This window comes from Hirundo rustica, chromosome 10 (assembly GCF_015227805.2).
Source record: "Hirundo rustica isolate bHirRus1 chromosome 10, bHirRus1.pri.v3, whole genome shotgun sequence".
Taxonomy (NCBI): Eukaryota; Metazoa; Chordata; class Aves; order Passeriformes; family Hirundinidae; genus Hirundo; species Hirundo rustica.
In genome coordinates this window covers 17099924-17123173 of record NC_053459.1, presented here as the reverse complement: position 1 = coordinate 17123173, position 23250 = coordinate 17099924, and the positions used below count along the sequence as shown (strand labels likewise).

The following is a 23250-nucleotide window of genomic DNA, read 5'->3' as shown; positions in this document are numbered from 1 at the left end:
CACAGACAGCTCTGAATTTGTTGCTACATGTCAGTGAGATTAAATCCTGCTTGCTTGCAGAATACTAAGGTTAAGTAAAAGGAAATACATTCATAACACCTTATCTAAGTTAGGCTTTTGTGTTTGTGTACCAAGTTTGTCCCTTTCTAGTTGAAACAAGCTCTGGTTTCAACAGCATACTTGGCTTAGGGAAGAGCAAAGACTTCGCTTTCATAAGGCTGAGCTTTGTCTGTTTGCTGAAGCACTTTCCCTCTGCGTGTAAGAAAATGGTAGAAGCTGTAAAGAATATGGTGTTTCAATGGAAGAGAAGGAACTCTGTCCTTTGCTACTTTATCCTTTATGGAACCTGGACTGGGTTAGATGCCTAAATTGACTTGGCATGGCTGGTGACCGAACACAACAGAAGGGCTGATGTGATGAGGAAGGGTAAGGCCACAGCAGTTCAGATAGAGGGATAAGCTCTAGTGGAGCTCTGTCATTTGGACAACAGAGTCCAGTGTACCATCAGTAGAGATGTTGTGACTCTCAAAGTTCTTACAGAAAATCTGGCTCAGAATTTGAACTAGGTTGACCAGAAAATGACTAAGCTGTAAGCGTGATCTGTATTGCCAGGAACAAGCTGCAAGCAGGTGTAGGCTGTTATTTCACCACTAACTTCAGATCTTTGTGGAATGCAAGTTTGAGACTGTTTTGCAGCAGACTTTTGCTGCATGAGGTAGACTTCTTGCTAACATGACCTTTATAGGGTGAGGTAGAATCCTGTATGCTCTGGGGAAAGTAATCAAGGGCCACTGGTTCATGGCTGGTGGTGATGACCACTTCTGGCAGGGCTACAATTACATTTGGCTGATCAATAATATGACTCATTGGGGTTTTTTGTTGCCTATATTGCTGCATTTTCTTCATCCTTCTTAACTTGGAGCAGACAAGTCTAGTTGATTTTTCTGATCATGATCTTTATAGGTGAAAGACCTGTTTTACTATTGAGTCATGGTCCTAGAGCTTTTTTATGTCTCTTTGCATTGGGTAAAGGTTATATTCAGCTTTCCATTTTCTGTTCTGAAACCTCCATTCTTGTGTTTATTTCCTGCTGGAAGGATGCTGTTTCAAACTACCACAAGTGTGTTTATGACAATAGTGAAAAAGAACTTGCAATTCTTTCCTTGGAAGCTTAAATGCTGCTTGGTCACAGCTTGAAAGATCACATCTTTGAAAGACAGGAGCTTTTCAAATAGGCTTCCTGGAATCATAATTGAGATAATTCTGCAATATAAGTAGGTCTAATCCAACATTTCCTGGTGCTTAATGGGAATGTTGCTATAGAAATATGGACCTTCAAAATAGGCACTTTGGAACTGAAATTCAAGAAAAAAATATTCAGCTTGTGAATACATATGTTCACCTCATGAATAAGTGTCTGCAGTGTGTTCTGATAACAATTGATTTTTAAGTCTTTGGAGATCTTAATGTAGCTTACAAAGCAGAGTCTTAACTACATGTTCTCACTGCATAGTACTGTACTAATTGGGCTTATTGTATGTGAGGACATGCCTCTGCTGGAGAACTTGTGGGTGCACTTGCTGCCTAGCGCTACAGTGAGTGGTCTTCATCTGTAAAAGCTGTTACGTGACCAGTGAGTAATAATTAAGGGATGTTTTGAAGTATTGATTTGTACTTACACCTTCAGGACTTTCTGTTCTCAGAATGTGCCTGTGCCCTTCAACTTGCAGCTGAAGTAATTGTATGTATTTTTTCTCATGGAGGCAGTGTGTCCTGGGGAGGACAGACCCCCCTGTGTCCATTAAATATACTGTAAAATGACAGACAAGGAAGACAATTCATTCTTGAAATGCTTTTGGAATGGGCTTGTCTCAAATGTAGATTTTGTGTTTATTTGATGGAAGAGCAGGCGATGAATTTAGCTTTCCTATCCCATTACATTTACAATAGAGGAGGATATGAGAACAAGCTGCTTCTATGATATACCGCTCTTATGAGAACTCAGTTCTTGGAATTTGAGTTCCTGTGTTAACGATGCTACTTATTTACAAATTGTACTCCAAGCTGTGGTCGGTTCTGGCTGGAATGTACTGTTCAGGATTAAGTTCTTGCTGCTGAAGGATAATGACTGCATCTGTGGTAAATCTCAAGTGCAAATTACTGCATTTCAAGGTACCGGCCGGGGAACTGTAGAGATCGCTTCAAGCATGCAGGAAATGTGTTACTAACTTTAGCTATCAGAAGCCCTACTAATATTCCTGTCCTTACCTTGATCTCTTGTTTTTCAGGTTTGTCTTTGACATCTTTTGCCCAAGACAGCAGGGAATGTGATCATAACTTGCTGGAATCGATGTAAATCCTTCAAGCACTGATAGCTTTGAAGTGATTTATCACCGAGTATTTAAATAGATCAATTCTGCCTCAACCTCTCTGAAGCATCTGAGTGTCTGAGTCAACTGAACAACAGGTTAAAAATAGGGGTGTGAATGTAGCCTGGGTACTTCTGTCTCTGTACTCCATGCTTAGAGCAGTCCTAGACAGCTTAACTATAAACTGTTATTTATAGCTGAAGCTGCTGGATGTGTCTGCGTTTTTCCAGATGATTGCATACTTTCATAACCAAGTAAATGCTTCTTTTTTCACTTTTTCAAGTCAAATGAAGGCAGTTCTATTATCTTTGAAAACTTTGAACACAATTAGACTAGGCGCAGGAGCAAACATTCATGGTACTTAGATGCATTAATTCCGTAATATTCCCAAAGAACTGAATGTGTTGGTTACAATCACGTTTTGTGAAGTTGTTTTACCTTGAACTTCTGCTAATAAAGCAGTCACTGACAGAGTGAACACAGAATCAAGTGATTCTGTCGAGGATCCCTTGATAGAAGATCCTAGAATTGTTTGTTGGTGTATGGTTTAAGATGACCCTCTAACCACACTGAAGAAGAGTATCTCTACCTTGTCCTCCATGCCTAGGTGCCCATATCACCATCTGAGAAAGGGGCATATTCACAGCCAGTCATGTATCAAAAGTTTATCTGACACTTGAAGGGAGGTTTATGGTTTCAGAGAAGCCTTCCACTTAACAGGAGGAACAAAAAACAAATCTGTGACTGTGCAGAGACATTTTCTAGAGGAAGGAACATTGATTTTCTGGATAATTCACTGCTTCCATTGGTACTTGACTGCCCTCCTTAATGCACAGCCATCTTCTAAGTCTTAGCCACCTTATGAAACCTCAGCTCTGACCACATGCTGATATTGTCTTTGACTACTGTGGGTTGCTTCAGAGCAGATTTCTAAATCAGCCTGCTCATGACCAGAAATGTGTAAGGAATAGATTAGCTATCAGTGAAGGAAATCTTGCAGTGTTTTTCCATTGTAGGGTTGTTTTGTATTAGTGCTGCAGACATTCTGCTCTATGGCTGTTTCAGAAACTCAGTGTACAGCTATAAGAGTTGCCAGAAATATTTACTGCATCTGTCCCAAACTACTGGTGAACTTAGCTTGAAGCAGTTAAAAACTCACATATATGTGGGGGGTTCTGATGTCTTGGGACACTGAGATGGTTATTAGTTTCTGAAAATTTGTATCCTAGTGATAAGGAATAGTCAGTTGTGCTCTGAAGCACAGACGGCAGACAAGCTGTTCCACAAACAAAATCTGTGTTTCGGTTGTTTTTGAGAATGAAGGTTAACGAATTTCCAAGTCAACGTGTTTAGAGCCCTGAGATGTTTAGTTTGAATTCCCTAGTTTACTGTTTGCTTTTGGAAGCATGTGTTGGTACGGGAAGGTGAATTCAATACAAGGTTATCGTATTAGGTTTGATAAATGCTCTGGTGTCAAGGCTTCTGCTGTCACTTATTGGTGATTCCATTCAATAGGAGTTTAAATTCAAAGCCTCCCTGGATACTCCAAGTGTTGTACAAAATTCACCTGTGTATCTTCTATTGTGATCTGGCTTAGGCATGGCCTGAATAAAGATTGTTACTGAAGAACACCCCCAGCATGTGTCAGGGTGGTTCAGGAGAGCAGAGCCAGCAAGGCAGAAGCCAGATTCTTGGCCTGTGCTGTGCTAGGTTGATCTGCTTAGTGAGGAGTTGGTTTCCCATCTTTGGAGTTAGAGATGTGTGTGTAGAATGCCAATTCTAACACTGGTTATTTCCAATTCCACAGGAGTCTGCTGTCACTGTGCATGAGCTATGTAGCTCCAGTGCTGGATGATCAATGTGGAGCCTTATTTTTGAACGAATCCTAGAACCTTTGCGTACAAGATCATGGATACTGGTTTTAATGCAAAACAAAAGACAGGGATTCATGGTTACCACAAACCTAAGCACATGCACAGCTGCTTATCAGGTGCATTCATAGCAGCTACAGTTGCAAAATCCTGAAACACTTCATGCCAAACTGTATTTCTTGGATTGCAGGAATAAATGGATTTGCTAGGAAAGAGTTGAGAACATCTCACCTCAAAGCTGATGCTGGCCAGAATTCAAGGGCAAGGTAAAATAAGAAATACTCCTGTAAGAAGCTGATGTACCTGTCCTCACCAAGGGCTTTCTGTGCCTCAAGTGGAAAGTGCTCAATATATGTGACTAAAATACTGAGGCTTACCAGATATGCATACCCTGGCCTTGTTTGACTACAGACTCTTAATATCAGTACTAAGCACTATTGGGAAACTTGTGCTTTAATCTGAGGATGCATAAACTCAGGCTAGTTTTGAAACCATGACTCCAATGTTAATATAATTTCTGCTAATCCTGGCTCAGAAAAGTAACAGCAGATCTTGTGTAATCAAGTCACATGTGACTCTGTTAAAGTGAATAGCTGGACTTCAGGCTTTTCCATCTCTGAACTGTTGTGGTAAATCAGAGCATATTTCTGAACAGTTAATTTGTATCTTTTAAGAGAAATATGGCACAGCTGTACTCTTTCCTGCATTTGGCTATGTGTTTGGTGCTGTGAAGAACTGCTGTTCTGGGTAGCAGAAGCAGGGAAGGCAGCAGGGACACTGAGGTTTCATTTTACCCCCCTTTTCAGGAGGTTGAAGAAAATGGAGTCTCTGACTTCTTGACCTGGCTCTTTTCAGCAGTTCTGGAAATTGTAACCATAATTTCTAGGCATCTGACACTATCTGATGCTCTCACCTTGGTGCAGTGTGAGTTCAGCTGTGCTGTCTGGACTTGGCAATCAATGTGTGCAAGTGCCTAAAGGATCAATGCCTCCTTCCTCACACCCACTGTCTCTGATCTAGCCCAGTGCCTGCTCCTTGCTGCCTCAGTGTCAGGGAGACAGCTGGTATGGGTGGATGATACACCAAACTAGTCCTAAATAGGCTCATGTTTTAATCAGGCAGGGTATTATAAAGTATCCTAGCTACAGAGAAGGCTGGGAGCCTAATCCTGCAAATCCCCTTGTTAATATTTTTATAGAAGGTGTACTGCATCCAATCCAGTGAAAGGAGAAGAGATTTGTCTTAGTAGACTATAAAGTTCATAATGCGCTTGCTGCTTCACCGAGCAACTGCAGACTTGACAATGTCTGGACCTGCAAACCTATTTAATTTTCAGATGCTCTGAGGTTTGATGACTTGCAGTCTGGACAACAATGCTTTAGAGGTTGCCTGTGCTACCTGCAAAAGCAGTGTGTGTACCCCTTACTCCTTTCTAATGGGAGTATTCTTGGACTCAGAGGAATTTCTGGGAAGAACAATGTAATTACAATTTCAGAGAATCTGTTCCTAAACTCTTGTTTTATTTTAGTTGTGCTTAAGCTAAATGGAACAGTTGATCCTTTTCTTCCCTTCCCCAGCCCATACAAAGTAATAACTAATCTTGTTTTGCAACACCAATCTTTTAATGCAATCTTAAATATTTGTAAATTGCTCTTCATCCTGGAGTTGTAATGTGGAGAGTGCTTTAAGCCCTGAGCAGAACTGGTGATGGTATAATTCTTTCTCATCACATGCCCACTTTATTCTGAGCTCTGCGGTTCTGGTCTCTAGCTTTCCCTTTTGCCTCTCCTTGCTGGGAAATACAAGGGCATGAGGAAGCCTGCTGAGTTCTGGCTGCTTAATGCAAAAGGTGGGAGTTCTGTTCTGCAGTGTTGCCAGCTCAGAGACCTTTACAACTTAAATCAAACAATTTTAACTTTATGTAGTAATAAGTCAAGCACAGTAGCTTTTGTGTTCTATGTCAGCTGCAAGGATTAGTAAAATAGTAGTTATAGGTCTGTTCTAGTTTTCTGTCAGCTGCTGGTAGGACCTGAAGAGATGCAGCTTCATCCCTGCTGTGATCTGAGCCCTGGAAGATGTTCTTCCTTATGGAAGAGGGGACAATAGCTGTTCAGTGGGTGGGGTTTGGGTTGTATGCACACATCAGATTCTTCCTCTGCAAGACGAGTAAGAGATGGAAAAATCTGTTTTGCTTTGCCTCCAGTCTTGTCTGGTTTTGCAGTTGTATGATGTTACAGTTGTCAAACCAATAATTTGCTACCTTCTCTTAAACAGGAGATTGTTATAGGACTATGTGAAAGGCTAGAATCTCCCTGGGTGGCTTTTTCCTTCCCACCTACATGATAGCTGCTTCCTTTTTCTTTACCTGTTCCCCATACTCAGATGGCTATGTTGCCTGCTTAGCACATTTTCAGAAGTGTGCAAGCTCACATATTTGAGTGTGCTTGCCTTTCTGATTAAGGCTCCTCATGCCATTCTTGCTTCCTGTGGGAACTTCTGACATCGTGTGTACGTGACAGCTTTGTAGCTTGGCTCCTAAATTTCCTGCATTTTCCTGACCTTGGATTGTGGGTTTGATATGTCTGTCTCCAACTTAAAGAGCAAACAGTTTCCCCTTGCCCCTGAACCACTCATTTTCCTCACCTCACTCAGGCTTTCTGTCATATATCTTGAGCCAACCATGCAATCTTTCTGACTCTCATTACCTTATGTGCTATGACCAATTTTTTTGATAAAGAATTCATGCAGACAGGTGCTGGTATGGTTTTGTTGTTTTCCTAATCTGTAGAAAGTCAGATGGGGCAGCTGTGCTCTGTAGTAGCAGCACCAGCTGTGCTTCTTTCTCTGCCCCTCTGTGACCCACCCATGAAGGAAGATCCTGTGTGCAGTGATGCTTCCTTGGTGCTCACCCCACTCTTGGGGATTTGGCCCAAGATTAAAAGCTTAACTATTTTCTTAATCTGTTAGTTCTTATAGTCATCTATTGAATTGTATACTGTACTCAGGTGTGTCAGAGCTTCATGGCATTGGAGTGCAGAACGGTTATGCTCTGTTGGGAGGTGCCTATGGCTGCAGAAAATTTATTTGGCATCCACCAGCTATTAATAAGATGCTGGACCAGTGATTGTTCTTGCCCTCTGTCATGTGTTTAGTAAACCATGATATGCTTATCCTGTGTGAGTTTACTTCTCCAGTGTTTAGTCCATTATTACATTTGAACCTTACAGTGTTCTGTGATGGAGAATGTGCTTTGTTGTTTTGTGGTAAGAACAGTTGGTGGTCACTCTCTAGTTCTCCTTCTTCAGGGTTTATGGACCTTTTAAATACCTCTACCTTTATTCCCTTTTTCTATCCTGATGAAAAATCTTAAGTTTATGCTATTCCAAGCCTCATTGTTATTATTGCTCAAGGAAAGTAAGTTTTTGTATAATACCCTTTTTGAACTGAAGTGACAGGGGGCATAGTCTGGTGTTCAAAAAGGATGCAAACCCTAGGGTTTTTTAAGTGGTATGGTAACGTTTTCGACTTTATCCTTTGTCTTTTGTAACAATTGTTCATTGTTTTTTTTGACCTTTTGTTGATGTTGACTACGTAATCTGCTGTTTCTCAATATATCTGAATGAATCTTCCTTTCCCAATTAGCAATATCTGATTTAGGCTTGTTTTGTTTCTGTGAGCATTTCTTTGAGTTATCAATACCATGTTGTATAACTCGTTTCATTGCTTGTTTTGGTGTATTAATAAGTAGATGAATTAGAAAAAGTGTATTTCAATTTATTTTTTATGTTTGTTAGACATTTATGAATAGCAGAGCTGGAGCCTGTTGTAGCACATTAATAAGGACTCAAGGCATTGGTTTCTAAGAAAACTGTGCCCACACACAGGCAATCAAAACCCTAAATTAACAGTGTTGGGCTTGTTTTGTTTTTTTTACTTCAGTCTTTTGTTCTTGAAGTGCCCTGTAGAACAACTTAGGAGGAGCTTGATAAACTTCTCCCTGATAAATTCTGCTTTGAAGATTTTCTAATCTTCAAAGAACTATGCAGAACTGTGGAGTTATTCTTAAGTCTTAATTGTACAGTGGTGGGATGCATTTGTTTCTTGATAGTCTTACATGTGGGATTTTGACAATCTCACCCAGATGGAGATGAGCAGTGGTCTTGATGAGGGGTTTGTCCTTGTTATTTGTCCCTATGGCAAGACATTATAAAGGCCTTTCAAAGGCAGTGCCCTCGTCTTTGTCGATGCAGCTTTTCTACGTTTGCTGAGAGAACTCTCTTGAGCAGCTCTGGAGAGTTTAGTTCTTTTTCACAATGACTGTTTATGAATATTATCTTTGGACTGCCTAAACCCCTTGCAGGTTACTTATTAAAAAGCTATTCTTGTTTCTAAGTGGTGAAAATCTATTTTTATCCTCATCAACATAGTGTTTTCTGTTTTGGAATTTATTTTTTTTTTTTTCTTACAGGCACTTTTTTGTGTGCTCTGAAAAGCAATATTTATGCAACTAGCTTATGGCATCACTTAGAAACAAGCGTGTTATCGGTGACAAGATGTTTGGGCAGATCTGCCTGAGGTCTCTTGCAAGGGTGACACAACAAATGAGTTAAAAATTTCTCAGCTGTATCCCGAAAGAGGTGGTGCAGAACTCTTCCCCACTACTGACTCTTTTGGGATGTTTGTGGCAGGTCCCTTACTAATGCTGATTCACATAGATTTAGTAAGACGGTATTGCTTTAGTGAGTCAGTAATTTAATATAAATTAAGTGAGAAGTCTTTTAATTCAGATTTCAAGTACTGTGTATTTTTGAGTCATTCCATGTGTCATAAGGTTTTAATGTTCTTTTGTTTTCATGTTATTTGGCTATCTTTTGTTACCATAGCTTTAGGTGATAGCTTAGCAAATATGTCTTTTGAGCTAGAACCGTGGACTGTTGATAACATGCTTAGGCATTACTTAAGTACTTTGGTTAAATAAATAAGGGACAGATTTCTGACATTATCAGTTTCCTGTTCTCATCCTTCACATGGGTGGAAACAGTTTCTTAGGGTGCTATATATTGCATGTTAACATAGTACAGGCAAAGCCTCTGATAAATGGTGACATTTCCAAAAAGTTATATGACTTGGAAGTCAGGAACCAAGTGCTTGCATTTAGTGTTTGTTGGAGGCTACAGTGCATTAGTTGTTTCTTTTCAAGGAAATAAGTTAACTTGACTCTGATAGGTCAACTAATTAAGGTAGAATCATAGTATCTTTGTAAGACCTTCAGGAAGATTTGTACCTCAGGAATTGTCGGGTGGTGTGTTTTGTTTTGTGGGTTTTTTTTTTTTTTTTTTTTCCCCTACAAAGTAGCTCAGTTGCAATAAACTAGAATACAAGCAGGTGACATGGTCCTGCAATAAATGGCACATTAAGTTAGCAGAACCAGTTAAGGGCCCTCTGCCAGAACAGATAACAAGCTGTACTCATGTGGTTTTGCCACATCTGGCTGCTTATCAAAAGATTTGTTTGAACTCTGCAACATTTTGACTATCATGTGTCACTGCTGTTTCTCCTCTTGGATTAGAGTTTAAGTCTGCCTTTCACTGTGGCTGTGCAAACCCTCCCTAAGATAAGGTTTGCCTTTTAAGAAAGTGGCTGTTAGCAAAGTTGCTGAGCTGTTGAGAAGCTGTGCCTGGGAGCAGAGAAAATTGTCATCTTTGTTCCATTTAGGTTCGGGGAAAAGAGGAAAAATAGGAAACATTATAAAAGGAAGTACGATTCTGCTTAGTGCATATTTGTTTTTTCAATCTAAAGTGTTTTTGAAGAAGGGACTTTAGTAGCATTCTGAAATACTTTGTATTTTATGTGGATAAGAATATCTGGATTATACTAAGAGGGTGTAAATTCATCAAGAAAATGTCTTAATTTCTCTGCATAAGCCAGCTATTGATTTCCTGAACTGATGTCATAGGTACTTGATGTTGTAATTTTTCTCTATCGTATTTCCTGTGGTGGGATTAGTCTGATCTATCCGTTTATCCTTTGAATGCACAGGTGCAATACTGGCGCTAATTTATGTTTTACAAATGCATCAGTCTAACACAGATCTAAAACCTGCCTTCCACAGCTTTGCTGCCAGGATGAAGCTTGTGGTCTAAGACATTGAAATGACTGATTGTTGCACAATAATTTGCAGAAGAAAGAGGTGCAAAATTGCTGGAGATGGGAGTCATGGACTTCAAATGTAGTTTTGAAGTCTGAATCTGTTGTCTTTCTTGTAAAAGCAGATTGAATGCCAGGATGCCTTGGAAGCAGCAGCTCGGGCAGAGGGCCTGCCACTGGACACCTCTGTGCATTCCCAGCTGAGAATGCTGGACGAAGAGCATCACAAGGGCAAATACCACCATGGTCTGAATGCACTGAAACCCATACGGACCACTTCCAAGTACGTCCTTAGGCTACCACAGAACTGATACAGCCTTTGCTTTTCAAACCAGTCACAAAGCAGAATTGCAGATGTAGGTCTGCTGACTGGTACTGGAAACATCAGAATTTGTTTAGCAAGTGTGGCTGTCATGGACCATTTGGTACTCTGAGTGCTTTCAATGAGAGGAGGCTTTGTTTTTCTTGAAGATTTACATTTCCTGTTTCCTTTTTCATTTGTTTGTGTTTTTTTTTTTTTTAAATTCTTTTAGACACCAGCACCCTGTTGATAATGCTGGGCTTTTCTCCTCCATGACCTTCTCATGGCTCACTCCTTTGGCCCACAGAGCATACAAGAAAGGGGAATTGTTTATGGATGATGTATGGTCTTTATCAAGGCATGAGTCTTCAGATGTCAATTGCAGAAGGTAAACACATCTGGTTTGTTATTATTTTCTCATTTCCATTTATTACATGTTAGTGTGCAGTGTATAGTGGTATATAGTATATATAGTATAGTGTTGCCCTAGAATAGCAGCACTGACATTTTGTTTTGCCTTTCTCAGAATGGTGGAATTCAGTTTCATCTTTCAGAGACAACTTACTCATGCAACACAGTTTCTGTAGCCTTGCCAATTTCAGTGAAATTAGAGGATTATATCTTTAGGAGTGTCTTGCAATTCTTCTGATTTTGCATGTCTTTAATCTGATTGTCTTAATCTGAAAGTCTTGTGCTAAAATGAGAAATAATGCTGTCAGTAGCAAGGTGATTTGAATGTGGATCAGATCTTCTGATCACGCTAACCTTCTGTGGTTATTGAGAATTTCTTCAGGTTTTGACTCTGCAGCCCTTCAGTCAGTTCAGCAGAGAATGGCAATCTTAGTATACTGACAGCCTAAGAGGCTCCAGGCAAAGAAAAAGCATCATGTTTTTCATCCCTCTGTCATATAGAAGTAATACTACTTAGATATTTCTCTTTACCTCACAGAATATATTTATTTCCCTTATTATCTTTTGTTTTTCTGAGCTAGGAAGCACGTAAAGTTTTAACAAAGAAGTACCTATGAGACTGTACCTCCTCTCATGGTGAAAAATTTATGACATGAATAAATGTCATAAATCTTCTGTTTTTATTAGGCTAGAAAGATTGTGGCAGGAGGAACTGAAAGAAAGTGGTCCTGATGATGCTTCTCTCCGGAGGGTTGTGTGGATTTTCTGCCGCACCAGGCTCATCCTTTCCATAGTGTGTCTGATGATCACGCAGCTCGCGGGTTTCAGTGGACCAGTAAGTAATATCCATCCTTTTTTTAACAACCCCAGAAGGCTCCATCTCATGGCCAACTGTAAAGTCTTAAGGTTTCATTGCAGAATCACTTAAATGTTTTGACTAGCTAGAAGTTTTGGGGTAAAATTCAAGAGCGATTCAATAATCCAGGATAGGATTCCTACAGCTGACGGAACAGTTGCTGAATACCCAGGCAAGTTCTTGGAGAAGGGAGGGGGAGTTTAGGCGTCCTGGAGGAAATGGACTTTTTGGTTTTTCTCTTTGGTTTTGAGTATAGTTTAAAGTTCTTCCCTAACTGCATAACTTGCTTTTTTCATAAGATTCTTATGTGCAGGTCTTCTAATTGTTTTTCTCTTGGAAGTTCTGTAAATTTATCTTGGAATAAAACTCAGTCTGATAAAACGCTAATCTTAAGCTATTGGCATTAATAACAGTCTTCAAGAAGCGGACCGAAACAATTCTGTGAGAGCACTGCTTAGAAACTAATGTGAGCAGGTCTCAAGAAGTCTGTGGGCATTAGTCTTTACTGATCCTACAGAGAATGGCCAGACAGGTTTCAGGTAGAAGTGTTAGAAAACGTTGTTGCCTCTAGGAACGGCTGCTGTTTGTTGCTAAGGGTCCTATTGAAGATAACAACATGGGACTTGACATTCACGCCATTTTTTGTCACCTGTTTGTTGCACGTGATGTGCAGATTTAAAGTTGAAATTTTGACTAAATTTATTCTCTACACATTTCCCTTGAGGAGTAGGAGCAGTATTACTGCTAGTAGTACACGTTTCAGTGTGCTGGTAAGCTGGAGGTTCATTTCTTGGGTAAGTACACTTGGGTGCACTGTTAGGTGAAATGTCTTTTTAAAATGTTTTCCTGCTTTTAAATGTCTTATCAAAACGATGTTCTGTTTTTTAAGTCTTCTTAAAGTTTGCCTTGTTTCATGTAATATGAATAACAGTGAATGTTTCTGTGGTATTGTTTTCTTTGTAATAATATGTAATAGTTGTCTTTATTATAAAATTTATGAACGTACTTTGGTAATTATCATGATTAAGGTTTTAACAGCACTAGCTTTTCCCAAGAAGAGCTTCTGTCATTGTTTCACTACAGGGCTTGAGGAGCTGCTTTTATCTTTAGCAAGGAACTTGCAGCAGGGTTACCCCTAATTTCTGTAGCATAATGCTCTTCATTTGTCTCAGCCAAACTGCTGAATGAGAGAGTGAGAGGAGAAAGGAAAAAACAAACCAGCTTGATTATGTTGGGGGCTACTGCTGCAACTGATGCTCGATATGGGTAACTTAAAGTTATCTATAGACAGTTGCCCATTTACAGACAACCTTATTCATTTTTCTGAATAAGGCCCAATTAACTCTTGGTTCCACCATTTGGCATGAAAATAAGTCTTTACCATCCCTCCTCCCTGTTTTTAAAAATGGCATGCCTCAGGGATATGCCTATGCTGTCTCCTCAGAAGTTATCAGTGCTTTCTTGTATTGTTACACCCTTTCAATCACCTGAAGGTGAAAAGGGAGATCGGGAAGAGCACTTGACTTGACCTCATGTATTGGAGGAAAATTATAAAAGTGGAGTTAAACACTATATTAAACTTCAAAAATTTTAATTGAATGTCTGTGATCTTGAAATGCCAGCAAATGGCTGTGGCTTTGCTAATGAGCATTGTGATGGTTACAACTGAAAAGGAGTTGTTCAAGTTGTTCCTGTGTGCGCTCTTTTGCATTTTTTTTTTTTTTAATCAGGTCCTTCAAGGGTCTTCCTCTTTTTTTATTTTGATAAATTTTGGATCTGGCACAGAATCTAAACGAATAACTTGGTCAGCTGCATGTGTCAGACTGCCTTGTAATAACCATCAGAATGTACTAGTATAGGTGACATACTATTTATCTCCAATAAATACTTTTTGCTATTTGATCAGCTACCAAAACTTTCAAGTTCTGGTGGAGGAACAAAGAAGTTTCTTGATTACTAAACATAATCAGTTTAACTCCAGGTCTGAACAATGTAGCTGCTTGCTGCTGTTCAGAGCTATTCTCCCCATTTGGGAGATGGGGAGACTTGCTATTTTAGTGGAGCACAGCTTGACAGTTTGGTCAGTTCTTGGAGGGGGGAGTGGTAAGCTGCAGGAGGTAAGTTTTCCAGTTTCCCAGTTGGCTCCAGCTGCAGCCTGCCGCGTGCTGCGGCGCGCTGGCTGCAGCAGGGACGCCGGCACTGCAGTGGGACCGGTGACAGAAGCTGTTCTTCAGCATTTTCAGGATGGCTGTTTTCTGCGTCAGGATGAGGCATTCCTGCTGGGCAGAGCCACCGCCAAGAGCAAAGGTAAGGTAATGTTTATTCCATGGGAATGCTTAAGACAGCCGAGCAGCTTGTACCAACCACTCCGGTAATAGCCGCAGGAGCTCTTTTCCCCCCTTAGCTTAGTTTATATACTGTAATGTTTTTGTTTTGTAAGTAAATTTGTGCTGGATTCTTTTCATTAAACTAATAGGAATTTGGATAGTACTTGTTCAGATGTAAATGTTAATTTTCTGTGACTTTTTTTTTCCCCTCCCTTTTCAAAATTCTTTAATCTGCTGTTTCTTCCTCTTTTCTTTCTTCCGGAACAAAAGTAAATTGGGGTATAATGTAGGCTGCTCTCTATTTCATCATGGGAGATGCTGAATCTATAAAATAGTGCTGCAAAATTGCACTAAAGTTTTGGGAGGAATGAGACCCCAGGAAACATCTGCTATCTTTAAACATCCTCTCTTGGAGACTTTCAGCAATGCTGTGGTGTGTGAGAAAATGCTTGCAGTCTGCGACCATGCTGAGTTACAGCTCGTGAGGAAAAAGGGGGATTTTCACCCCAATTGCTCAGTGACTCGGTTGCATATGTTGGATTGAATACTGGAAAAAGAAGTCAGTAATCTCCACAGTAACTGCAAACCAACTGTATGCAGTTGTGATCCAAACAGTTGATGTAAAATTAAATCCAATCAGGAGAAGGTTGGAATGCAATAGATCTGTGAATGTGAGCTCCTCACATTTTTTCAGTGATCGGTATGTAAATTTTTCTCAGTGGCCATTCTAGAACCTGATGGACACCTGGCTTTAATTCACACCTGTGAAAAAGAGCAAAATTATTTACAGCATGTTTCCTTGGTTCTGATGTGCAGAATTATTTTCCTCTGAACAGATGAATCGATCTCTTTTTTTATTTGGTGCTGGGCTGTAGCTATCAAAACCTTTGCTGGAGTAGTGGGGTTTTGGTTTTTTTCCTCCCTCTTCAAACTATACAGAACTCCTACTTGCAAAACATGATTTAGCCAAGAGGACTTCAACGGACTGTGATGTGAAAGGCTTCTCAAATATTTTCTTTGGTCTCAGATTTTTTGTTGATTTTTCTTGTGGGCAAAGGTAATTCTCTACTCTGTACTACTATATCAAAAGCACCAGTATCTTAGAACATCATTTGTTGAAAAGCTTTCTAGGAAGTCTTTTGCTGTCTGAAGCCTTACTGTAGGATACTTTTGAAACCAGATTTAAGAATTTGTGCAGCCTCAGAAGCCTCCTCTGTTGGTACCTTCAAGTTTGACTTCTTTTGGACTTCGTGAACAAATACTATTCTGTTTTTGCATCTATAACTTTGTGTGTAGATTCAAATCTAATTTGTTAGAAGCTGAGACTGACTGTTAGATATTAGCCCTTTATAATTATCCTGTATGTGCAGACTGTATGTTTATACAATGGTCTATCTGTTGTATAGTGTTTTTGAGATGTTACCATTTAAGATGACACTTCATTTCAAATAAAAGCCTATTGTTTCTCAGTTAATAATATTTAATGCTGGTGGTTGTGAATTGTATGACGTTATGTTATGCCATTGGACCACAAAGAACTGGAGTTGGGAATTGGTGGTTCTGGGGGTTGTCCTCTTTCTGCAGGTGATGTTTGAAATGTGATTCCTGAGGTAAAGTGTTTATGTTCTTGGGGGAAGAGGGTATGGGGGGGGATTGAATGGTTAATTTTTTTGTCGTCTTTTTTTTTTCTCCCCTGTCCCCAATGATTTGTGGTATTGCATACCTTGTGCTTTCTGCTTGTTTTTTTCTTTACTATTAAACTGCTGATGTTTATTTCCAGGAAAGTTTTGCAAATGTCCTTCTCACTCTTCCCCTCTACAACTGTAGGTACATTGTTCCTTTTTATCAAATAAGCACGTTTGAAGCAAACCAAAGATAAAATAAAGGTCTTAATATCATGTAAAGGAATGTTTCTTAATGTGTGCAGATGTATAAGTAGTGACTATATTTTAAAACTCTTCTATATGATAATGCATTGCTTTCAGCTAACTGACACATTTATGTTAAGTTAGAAGACACGGAGGATTAGAAGCGTGCTGCGAGGAATATGGTTCCAAATTAAACTCTCTTTACTTACTAAATTTGACTCAGTGCTTGGCTCTCAGCAGGGCTTGTGTTACAGTACTTCTTGTATTGCCACCTTTTACTTCTGGAAAGAAGATGCTTTCTATTTCAAACGGCTCTTCTAAAAGCAAAGTAGCCTACTTATTTCTAACTTAACATAAAGTTGTTGTATGGTCTTCTGGGATGATGGGGTGTTCATGCAAGCCTGCATTTCTTCCTGTAGGCATTCGTTGTGAAACACCTCTTGGAGTACACCCAGCAGAATGAGTCCAACCTGCAGTACAGCTTGTTTTTAGTTTTTGGCATCTTTATGACGGAAGTGGTGCGATCGTGGTCCCTGGCGCTAACCTGGGCGTTGAATTATCGCACGGGGGTCAGACTGCGTGGGGCTGTCCTGACAATGGCGTTTAAGAAAATTCTTAAGCTAAAGAACATCAAGGAGAAGTCTCTTGGAGAGGTAAGCTGCAGCCTTGCTTTGGAAATGGCAGTGTGAAAAGGGATGTGTAATATATTCCTCTGAGAATGAGCTGTGCCTTAAATCTAAATAATCTGTTCTGTCTGTTTTTCAGCTCATAAATGTTTGTTCCAATGACGGTCAGAGGATGTTTGAAGCTGCAGCAGTTGGCAGTTTGTTGGCTGGGGGCCCAATTGTAGCCATCTTGGGAATGGTTTATAACGTGATTATTCTGGGTCCAACAGGCTTCTTGGGGTCCGCTGTCTTTATCCTCTTCTACCCAGCAATGGTGAGTTGGAAAGAGTTAAGACTTGTTTTATTTTTCTTAAGTCAGACAAATGTGTAGTTCTGAACAAAAGGTGTTGAAATGTGCTAGGTTTAGCCAGTTTATGGCATTGCACATTACTGAAGGTGTTTATAAGATGGTGAATGAAGCAGGAATTTGGAAACGGGAAGCTCAAAGTGATAAAATTAGAAAATGGAGGTAGGAAAGCTGATAGATTTGGTTGAGACTAATATTAATAGCTAAATGGAACTGCAGAATATTCAGGTGCTCAGGGTTGAGGTTGGAAAAACATGGGGCCTCCAGCTTGTGTATGGGAGCTCAGTGTTGCATAAGCAGTGTTCTTGATTTCTTGACTCGACACAAGATGTTGAAAAACACATCTGGCACAGCTTGCTCTTGATGAAGTATTCCTGCTTCTGCTGAGCTGTGAAATAGACTAGTTGAAGCCAAAATCATCTTGTCTATAAAATGCCTGTAAGACTGAAGATTTGTCACTGTATTTATAATATGTGTTTTATAAACCATGGAGGCTGAATACTGTGAGGTTCACTGTCCAATTTATCTGGCCAGAAGTAAAGGATTATGTAGTGGGAATTGTATTTTAAAGGGGAATGAGGAGTGGAGTTTGAATATGTTTTCCAGTTCTTTCCAGCAATCCTCCTTTATTGAAGGAGAGCTTCAAAAGAGTTTGCAGGTGTGTGAGGAAAGGCCAGGAGCTAAAACTTCCTACAGTGTAGTGTGTTGGGTTTGAATTTCAGACCAGGAATGGGATGAATGTAGGAGTAGCAGATACTTTAAAGCATGTCAAACAACTTTCTGTTTTTAAATTAGTCTAGTAAAAATGTTTAAAACTGGTTTACTACCTTCATAGCATTGGCATAGACTAGTGTGCTGGCTTGAAGGCAAAACCAGCGAGAGACTCCAAGTCAGAAAAAACAATTTAATAGGAGAGGAAAAAAAAAAAAGTAAAATAAAATAAAACACATGCAATGGTACAAAAGATCACTGACAGAGTCAGAATACAACCTGAAACCGTGGTGGTGACAGTCCAGATGAAGTGGTCTTGTTGAAGCAGTGTTCTTGCAGAAAGGTCTGGTAGCTCTTGTCCTCTGGGAGTCCAGTGGGTAAGGCTGCCTGTGCTGTCCCAAGGCCCCGATTATATCCAGGTGGGAATGCTTGGCTCCTCCCCCTGGGCGGAGCGTCTCACAATGGACTGATATCATTTTATCAGTTTTGCAATGGATCCTTGATTGCCTATTAAACAGAGATAGCTCCTGGGGAGAGTTATCTATGAGTCATGCAGGACGGTATTGATGGGCCATTAACAGAAGATAGTCTGGAGGGAGGGGGCACAGGAAACAGTGGTGTACAACAACATTTCATGTAGATGGTGATAGAATACATACTTTGGGCACATTTTACATTGTAACCTAGGACATAATCCACCCCTTATTCTATGACCATCTACATTATACCTAAATTAATACATTCTTACAGCTAGATAGATAAATATACACATATACAGAATGAAACCCTACACTCAGTTCTCACTTAAAATTAGGTCTCCCTGTGGTACACAACGGGTTTCCCCATCTTTCTGCATTACCCACCAAGTGGAACCAGGTCCTTGAGCAAAAACAATCCCACGGATGGGTCTGCCTTTGCTTGATGTGGGATTAATCCAAACAGTTTTTCCTAAGATGCCTTTCATGTGTACCACAGGGACTTTATCTCCATCCACTGTGTGCAAGGGTTCAGACTGGGCAGGACCAGCTCGATTGATTGACCCTCGAGTGTTGACCATCCAGGTGGCCTTTGCTAAGTTCAGTTCCCAATTTTTGAAAGTCCCCCCACCGAGCGCCTTCAGGGTAGTCTTAAGTAACCCATTGCACCGTTCAACTTTCCCGGCAGCTGGTGCATGATAAGGGATGTGATATATCCATTCAATGCCATGTTCTCTAGCCCAGGTGTTTATAAGGCCGTTCTTGAAATGGGTCCCATTGTCTGACTCGATTCTCTCAGGAGTGCCATGTCTCCACAAGACCTGCTTTTCAAGGCCTAAGATAGTATTCCGAGCAGTAGCATGAGGTACAGGGTAGGTCTCTAACCATCCAGTGGTGGCTTCCACCATAGTTAGCACATAGCGCTTGCCTTGGCGGGTTTGGGGAAGGGTGATGTAGTCAATCTGCCAGGCCTCCCCATACCTGTACTTCAACCATCGTCCACCGTACCACAGAGGCTTTACCCGCTTGGCCTGTTTGATTGCAGCGCAGGTCTCACAGTTGTGGATGACCTGTGAGATGTTGTCCATAGTAAGGTCCACCCCTCGGTCACGGGCCCATCGGTATGTTGCATCTCTCCCCTGATGACCAGACGCATCATGGGCCCAACGGGCTAAGAATACTTCTCCCTTGTGTTGCCAGTCTAGATCCACCTGTGATACTTTCACCTTGGCGGCTTTGTCCACCTGCTCGTTGTTGTGATGCTCTTCATTAGCCTGACTCTTGGACACATGTGCGTCCACGTGTCGAACCTTAACGGTCAGCTTCTCTACTCGGGCGGCGATGTCTTGCCAAATCTCAGCAGCCCAGATGGGTTTCCCTCTGCGCTGCCAATTGGCCTTTTTCCAGCGGTTCAGCCATCCCCACAGAGCATTAGCTACCATCCACGAGTCGGTGTAGAGATAGAGTCTTGGCCACTTCTCTCGTTCGGCAATATCTAAAGCTAGCTGGATGGCTTTAAGTTCTGCAATTTGACTTGATCCACCTTGTCCTTCAGTAGCTTGTGCAACTCGTCGTGTGGGGCTCCATACTGCAGCCTTCCATTTCCGGTTAGCGCCTACAATTCGGCAGGAACCGTCAGTGAAAAGGGCATATTGTCTTTCAGTCTCCGGTAGCTCGTTATACGGTGGGGCTTCCTCGGCACGTGTCACTTGTTCTTCCTCTTCTTCAAAAGATAGTCCAAAAGTCTCACCTTCAGGCCAGTTAGTTATAATTTCTAGAATCCCAGGGCGATTCGGGTTTCCAATACGGGCGCGCTGTGTGATGAGGGCAATCCATTTGCTCCATGTGGTGTCAGTGGCATGATGCGTGGAGGGAACCTTTCCCTTGAACATCCATCCCAGCACTGGTAGTCGAGGTGCCAAAAGCAGCTGCGTTTCAGTGCCAATTACTTCTGAGGCAGCTTGAAGTCCTTCATAGGCGGCTAAGATTTCCTTCTCTGTGGGAGTGTAGTTGGCTTCAGATCCTCTGTAGCTTCGGCTCCAGAATCCCAGTGGTCGGCCCCGAGTCTCCCCAGGCACCTTCTGCCAAAGACTCCAAGACAGGCCATTGTTCCCGGCTGCTGAGTAGAGCACGTTCTTCACCTCTGGTCCCGTCCTCACTGGGCCAAGGGCTACCGCATGAGCGATCTCCTGCTTGATCTGGGCAAAGGCTTGCTGCTGTTCAGGGCCCCAGTGGAAATCGTTCTTCTTGCGGGTGACCAGGTAGAGAGGGCTCACAATCTGGCTGTACTCAGGAATGTGCATCCTCCAGAAACCTATGGCGCCTAGGAAAGCTTGTGTCTCCTTCTTGCTGGTCGGTGGGGACATGGCGATGATCTTATTGATGACCTCAGTGGGAATCTGCCGCCGTCCATCTTGCCACTTTACTCCCAGGAACTGGATTTCTTGGGCCGGTCCCTTCACTTTACTTCGCTTAATGGCAAAACCAGCTTTCAGCAGAATCTGGATGATCTTTTCTCCTTTCTCAAAGACTTCCCCTGCTGTGTTCCCCCATACAATGATGTCATCAATGTACTGTAAATGTTCAGGAGCCTCACCTTTTTCCAGTGCAGTCTGGATCAGTCCATGGCAGATGGTGGGGCTGTGTTTCCACCCCTGGGGCAGTCGGTTCCAGGTGTACTGTATGCCCTTCCAGGTGAAGGCAAACTGGGCCCTGCACTCTGCTGCCAAAGGAATGGAGAAGAAGGCATTGGCAATATCAATGGTCGCATACCACTTTGCTGCCTTGGACTCTAGCTCGTACTGAAGCTCCAACATGTCTGGCACAGCAGCACTTAGTGGTGGGGTGACTTCATTCAGAGCACGGTAATCTACAGTCAGTCTCCATTCTCCACTGGACTTACGCACTGGCCATATAGGGCTGTTGAAAGGTGAACGAGCCTTGCTAACCACCCCTTGGCTCTCCAGTTTCCGAATCATCTCATGGATAGGAGTCACAGAGTCTCTGTCGGTGCGGTATTGCCGTCGGTGTACTGTTGTTGTGGCGATTGGTACCTGTTGTTCTTCAACTCTTAGTAGTCCCACAGCACAGGAGTCATCTGAGAGACCAGGCAAGGTACTCAGTTGTCTGATGTCTTCTGTCTCTACAGCAGCTATCCCAAAAGCCCAGCGATATCCTTTTGGATCTTTGAAGTATCCATTTCTGAGGTAGTCTATGCCAAGGATGCATGGGGCCTCTGGGCCAGTCACGATGGGGTGTTTTTTGCCATCCATTCCCGGTTAAACTCACTTCGGCCTCCAATACAGTCAGCTGCTGGGACCCTCCTGTCACTCCAGAAATAGAAATGGATTCTGTTCCTACATACCTTGATGGCATCAGGGTACATTGGGCACCAGTGTCAACCAAAGCCGTATATTTTTGTGGGTCAGATGTGCCAGGCCATCGGATCCACACAGTCCAATAGATCCGATTGTCCCTTTCCTCTACCTGGCTAGAGGCAGGGCCCCCCTATTCCTGGTCATGGTACACGTTGCTTTCTTCCTGTAAATATGTTCCTGAGGTCCCTTCAAGTGGATCAGTCATATCATTCTTCTTATACTGTCTGGGGTTCTGTGCCTTTGAGACTGGAGCAATGTTGGCTCTAGATGAGCTCTTCGTGGTAGGTGTCTCTCTCTTCAGTTCACGTACCCGGGCTGCTAAGGAGGAGGTGGGTTTTCCATCCCAATTCCTCATGTCTTCTCCATGTTCCCGAAGAAAAGACCAGAGGTTACCCCGTGGAGTGTATGCTCTCTCCCTGGCTGGTGGGTACCTGCTCCTAATGGCAGAGACTCTTGTTGGTTCTGGCGAGATGTGGTAAATTTCTTCCTTAAGTTCCTTTTTTAGTTTCTGATGGCCCTCTTCAATCAAGCTCCGGACTTGCTCAGCCAGCCTTGTTTCCACGGATGAGACATGGGTACGAAATGGGGCGGTGACAGTATCCTCGTAAATTCTTAGTTTATTGACCAAGACGCCCACCTTGTCCTCACCTTCCCTCCATTGCAGCGTTGCCAGGTAACGGGAGTACATTTCTGGTCCAAGCCGTGCAAATCTCAACCACATCTGCGATGTGCACTGGACATCATCTGGGCTTTTAGGAAATCTCTCGTCTTCTGAGAAAATGATCTCCAGCACAGCCAATTCCCTCAGGCATCGGGTACCTTGTTCCATTGTGCTCCATTTTCCTTGGTGCACCTGGAGGTCTTCTTTACAAAGGTATCTGTCCCTCACACTTGTTAGCAGTCGCCGCCAGAGGCTGAGAGTTTGTTGGGTTCTCCCGATCCCCTGGTCAATGACCACATCCCGAGACAGCGATCCCAGTTGCCTGGCCTCACTTCCATCCAGAATGGTGTCATTGGCTGCAGCGTCCCAGATGCGGAGCAGCCAGGTTAGGATGGACTCGTTTGTCTGGCGGGTGAATTCCCTCCGCAGGTCACGCAGTTCACCCAGGGATAGAGAGCGGGTGATGATCTCTGGCTCTGTCTCTTCTGCTGGGTGCGAAGGTCCTGCCACATCCTCATCAGTCATTATGCGGACTGATTTGCTCTTTGATTTCTTCTTCTGAACAGGGGCAACTGCCACTGGTTTAGGTTGTTCTGCTTCGGTGACAGTTTGTGTGGAGATGCTGATGGCACTTTTGGTTTCTTTCTCCTCTGTGACAGCTTGTGTAGACACTGACACTGTTGCTTTGTTTTTGGTTCCTTTCTCCTCTGTGATGGTCTGAGTAGATGCAGAAACTGTTGCTTTGTTTTTGGTTCCTTTCTCTTCTGTGATGGTCTGAGTAGATGCAGAAACTGTTGCCTTGTTTTTGGTTCTTTTCTCTTCTGTGACAGTCTGCATAGATGCGGTTCCTGTTTCCTCTACGACAGTTTGTGTAGACATGGATGCCGTCGTTTTGCATTTGTT

The 23250-nt window shown here is 42.1% G+C and overlaps 1 protein-coding gene across 9 annotated transcripts in view; it reads left to right on the top strand.

Moving 5' to 3' along the window:
- Positions 1–23250, top strand: part of ABCC5 (ATP binding cassette subfamily C member 5) — a 52994-nt gene that overhangs the window by 3589 nt on the left and 26155 nt on the right. For 2 of the 9 annotated variants that reach the window (XM_058421975.1, XM_040074401.2), the window contains exons 3-7: positions 10510–10670; positions 10921–11076; positions 11787–11934; positions 16570–16803; positions 16916–17089. In XM_058421975.1, coding sequence (XP_058277958.1) covers positions 10510–10670; positions 10921–11076; positions 11787–11934; positions 16570–16803; positions 16916–17089 — 873 coding nt within the window. Of the gene's footprint in view, positions 1–10509; positions 10671–10920; positions 11077–11786; positions 11935–12022; positions 16110–16569; positions 16804–16915; positions 17090–23250 lie in introns of those variants that run through there. The other 7 variants (XM_058421976.1, XM_040074402.2, XM_058421977.1 and 4 more) reach the window with 5 other exon arrangements.